Source organism: Poecilia reticulata, unplaced genomic scaffold, assembly GCF_000633615.1.
Source record: "Poecilia reticulata strain Guanapo unplaced genomic scaffold, Guppy_female_1.0+MT scaffold_277, whole genome shotgun sequence".
Classification (NCBI taxonomy): domain Eukaryota; kingdom Metazoa; phylum Chordata; class Actinopteri; order Cyprinodontiformes; family Poeciliidae; genus Poecilia; species Poecilia reticulata.
Window position 1 is genome coordinate 34,849 of NW_007615056.1, and position 3,522 is coordinate 38,370.

Below are 3,522 nucleotides of genomic sequence, written 5' to 3' on the forward strand. Positions count from 1 at the left end.
TCCTGGCTGCAGGTGGCGGCCAGGATCCGCCGCTCCTCCCGCAGGCAGGTGGCGATGACTCTGGCCATCCCTGTCAGGTTGCTGGTGTATTTCCTCTGGAGCCACATTCACAAACAGCCACATGTTCCAGGTTAGAGCAAAACGTTTGAACAAAACCAGACGAGGAAGTTTTCTAATCATTTCCACGTGAACCGGGTCCGTATTGTTCTGCTTCTGCCGTTACCCGGAATATTGTTACGCAATCACTGAACACAAACTCGTCACGTTCGCCGTTTCCTTCTTAGATGCGACTTTCCTGGTTTCACCAGCAAGTTTTATTATACTGGATATTAACCTATAATCTATAATCTATAACCTGTAATCTATAACCTGTAATCTATAACCTGTAATCTATAATCTATAATCTATAATCTATAACCTGTAATCTATAACCTGTAATCTATAACCTGTAATCTATAACCTCAGCACCGCCTGAGGAGCTGCTGCTAAAGAAACATTAATAATCTGTGGCTTCCTGCTGTTTGGTTTGTTGCATTTATTAAATAGATTTCATGTCTTTTTAAGACGTCGTGTTAAAAATAACCTGCAAATAAATAAAAGTTCATTTCTAAAAATGAGCTTTTGCCCCAAATATTCTACAGATTCCAGAACCGGATCTACCTGGACCCACTGGGCCCAGAGGCACAGGTGATAAACTAAAGAACTCAGCAATCAGGGAATGCTTTACAGATCAGAACCAATCAGAACTGGATCAGAACCAATCAGAACTGGATCAGAACNCCGGATCAGAACCAAGATTCCTCCTCAGACCGGATCAGAACCAAGATTCCTCCTCCACCCGTTACCAACATCAGTTTATTTGGAGAGATAAAACGAAGCGAGATCTTCAGCTACCACCTGTAGCTTAGCCGCTAACATGCACCTAACAAGAGTTACGGCCATTTCTGTGGAGGACTCACCGCAGCTCGGAGATGGGGATCAGAGTTGACGGGATGTACGGATAAACTGAGAACACAGAGAGGTCAAAGGTCAGAGCTGAAGATAAAAACATCAATGCTGTAAAAAACAAAGGGCTGTAACACCATGGTAATTAGCATAAGCTAATGCTAAAGCAATATACATAACTCTCATGTGACGTCACACTTTCGAGAACTTTGTAGCCGACAGCCATCTTGGTAGGTATCCATCACTAACTCTCATAACACTGACTATAGAGTTGCTATCAGTGATATTTACTGTAGTACTTACTGCCAAACAAGCAAAATTAGCTTAGCTAATATAGCTTTTATCTGCAAGCTGCAGGGGATATGCAGCCTACCAAGATGGCGGTTCTTGTGGGAAAGATGTATTCCCACCTGGTGTTTGGTGGAAGCTAATGCTAAAGAACTAATTTCAACCATGTTGATACCAACCATGTTTGAAAGCGCTTTACAATTTACATGAACTAACACTTCTTGGTTGATTTAATAAAGTTGTTTATCTTGTAGCAATGTTGTTCCATGATGTTGGTTGTTTATATATTTTGAGAATCAGTTTCTTTGATTTATCAGAAATCCGATCCTCCAAAGTGAAACTGCTCAAGCCACCATGTACAGCCGGGCTGGTAAAACACTGACTACTCAGAGGTACTCCACCTAACCCGTCAAAGCAAGCCTGTATGAACTCAGATGTTAGTGTCTTGCCTTTGCTGGGCTGGCTGTTGTAGAGCCGTCCGAAGGCCTCGTCTTTGGGAATGTCGGGATACAGGAACTTGAGCGGGTTTTCCGGAACGCCGCCGTTTGAGATCACCTTGTAGTCGCGTATGATGTCAGCGAACGGGAGCGCGCTCAGCCGGTTCTTAGTGTACGGCTCCACGGAGTTGAACTTTACGTCCCCTGTTGGACAAAGTGACAGTTAATAAGACAAGAGAAGAAGAAAACTGGCAGATAATCAGGAAGTGGAACCACAAATCACTGAGCTGCCTTCAGTTTCTCAGGCGTTTGATTGGCAGCTTATCGGCTATTCTGAGCAAACTTAGCGCTTTAATGTTAATTCTATTAATTAATGTTAGCTTCTACTAATTACTACTGCTATAACAATTAGCTTCCTAAATACTATGTTGCTTAATGCATAAGCAGAGCTCATTTCTGTGACTTGTACTTTATGGTTTAGCTAGCAGTGCTAGCCACTGCTTTATGGTTTAGCTAGCAGTGCTAGCCACTGCTTTATGGTTTAGCTAGCAGTGCTAGCCACTGCTGAAGCTAAGAAAACCAATTCAACCCTGTGAAACCCTGTAACTGTGTGTTTATATTTGTGTGTGTGTATGGTGTGTGTGTGTGTATGGTGTGTGTGTGCTCTCCTCTCCGCCCACCGCTGTCGCTGTGCTCCACCCAGGTGAAGGTGATTCCTCCCAGGTGGCTCTCGCTGAAGCGCAGCAGGAAGGTTCCGGGCTCGCGGTCCTTCAGCAGAACTCGCTCCATCTCTTTGCTCACGAAGCCCATGATGAAGCTGCAGACAGAAAATCACCTTCATCACTTCTCCTTCTGCCTCCAGGGTTTTACTGGAGGAACTATTGCTGTGAAGCTGCAGCGCGTTTCGCTCTGTGCCACCATTGTTCTCTGTACGGCCTGAACAATGAAGCAAAGCAGAAATAATCTGGGCAGATTACGGGAAGCTGCAGTTCCTCAGCTCAGATTAAACGGCCTTTAAAAGATGAAGACAGAAAACAGTCCCTGCAGCAGCTGGTTTCATGAACATCACAGCGTCTGATGAAGGTTTTACACACTGAGGTTGTATTTATGTAACTAACCAGCACAAAGTGGAGAGAATCCAGGAAATGATTCCGGATTTTCACCATCCTGAACACACCACACCCAGAAAGAAGCCTGGCGGTGGCAGCATCATGCTGTGGGAAAGTTAAATCCTGACAGGTAAACCTGTTACAAGGTTAACCCGTCTAGCTGCAGGGCTCAGGTTCACTAACGATGGAATAGTTTAGAACATGGGTCAGGATGGCCTAGTCAAAGTCCAGCTCCATCAGGCTCCGTCAGGTTGATGGAGGCGTTGGGGACTTACTTCTCGTTCCAGACCGGCAGCAGGTGCTTCTTGATGAGCTCCAGGATGGAATCCAGCCACATCCAGAAGCTGAACGGCTTCCCAGGAATGTTCTCCTGTGGAGGAAGGAGAGCAGGAGGAGTGACAGAGGGAAGAACAGCCGTCTGAGGTCAGTCTGGGGTCAGTCTGGGGTCAGTCTGGGGTCAGGCTGGGGTCACTGAGGTCCCTGAGGTCAGTCTGAGGTTGTTACCTTAGCAAACTTGGACCAGGAGACTTGATAATCCCCACATGAGGAGTGCTGACCTGCAGAAACACAGAAAACAGCAGAAATGTCACTAGATTAAAATCTGTCCATGTTTGTGTTTCTCATGTTTTGTAGTTTATTTAGTAGTTTGGATGAGCAGAGTGTCGTCTGCACAGAGTGAAATAAAACCAGAGTTATCCTCCATCTTTAAACTGTAACTTTTATTAAAAATGTATTTTGAAGCT

The 3,522-nt window shown here is 45.0% G+C and overlaps 1 protein-coding gene and 1 long non-coding RNA gene across 3 annotated transcripts in view; one reads left to right on the top strand and one right to left on the bottom strand.

The window, feature by feature from the left end:
* The window catches only part of LOC103460697 (signal transducer and activator of transcription 4-like), a 31,878-nt gene that overhangs the window by 5,070 nt on the left and 23,286 nt on the right, over window positions 1-3,522 (bottom strand). Inside the window, exon 3 of one of the 2 annotated variants that reach the window (XM_008402973.2) lies at window positions 1-95. The exons of the other annotated variant lie outside the window; for it this stretch is intronic. Coding sequence (XP_008401195.1) covers window positions 1-95 — 95 coding nt within the window. The remainder of the gene's footprint in view (window positions 96-3,522) is intronic. 2 annotated transcript variants of the gene reach the window in all.
* LOC103460696 (uncharacterized) overlaps window positions 75-3,522 on the top strand; it is a 23,952-nt gene continuing 20,504 nt past the window's right edge. Inside the window, exon 1 of the long non-coding RNA XR_532970.1 lies at window positions 75-130. This is a non-coding gene — a long non-coding RNA (uncharacterized LOC103460696). The remainder of the gene's footprint in view (window positions 131-3,522) is intronic.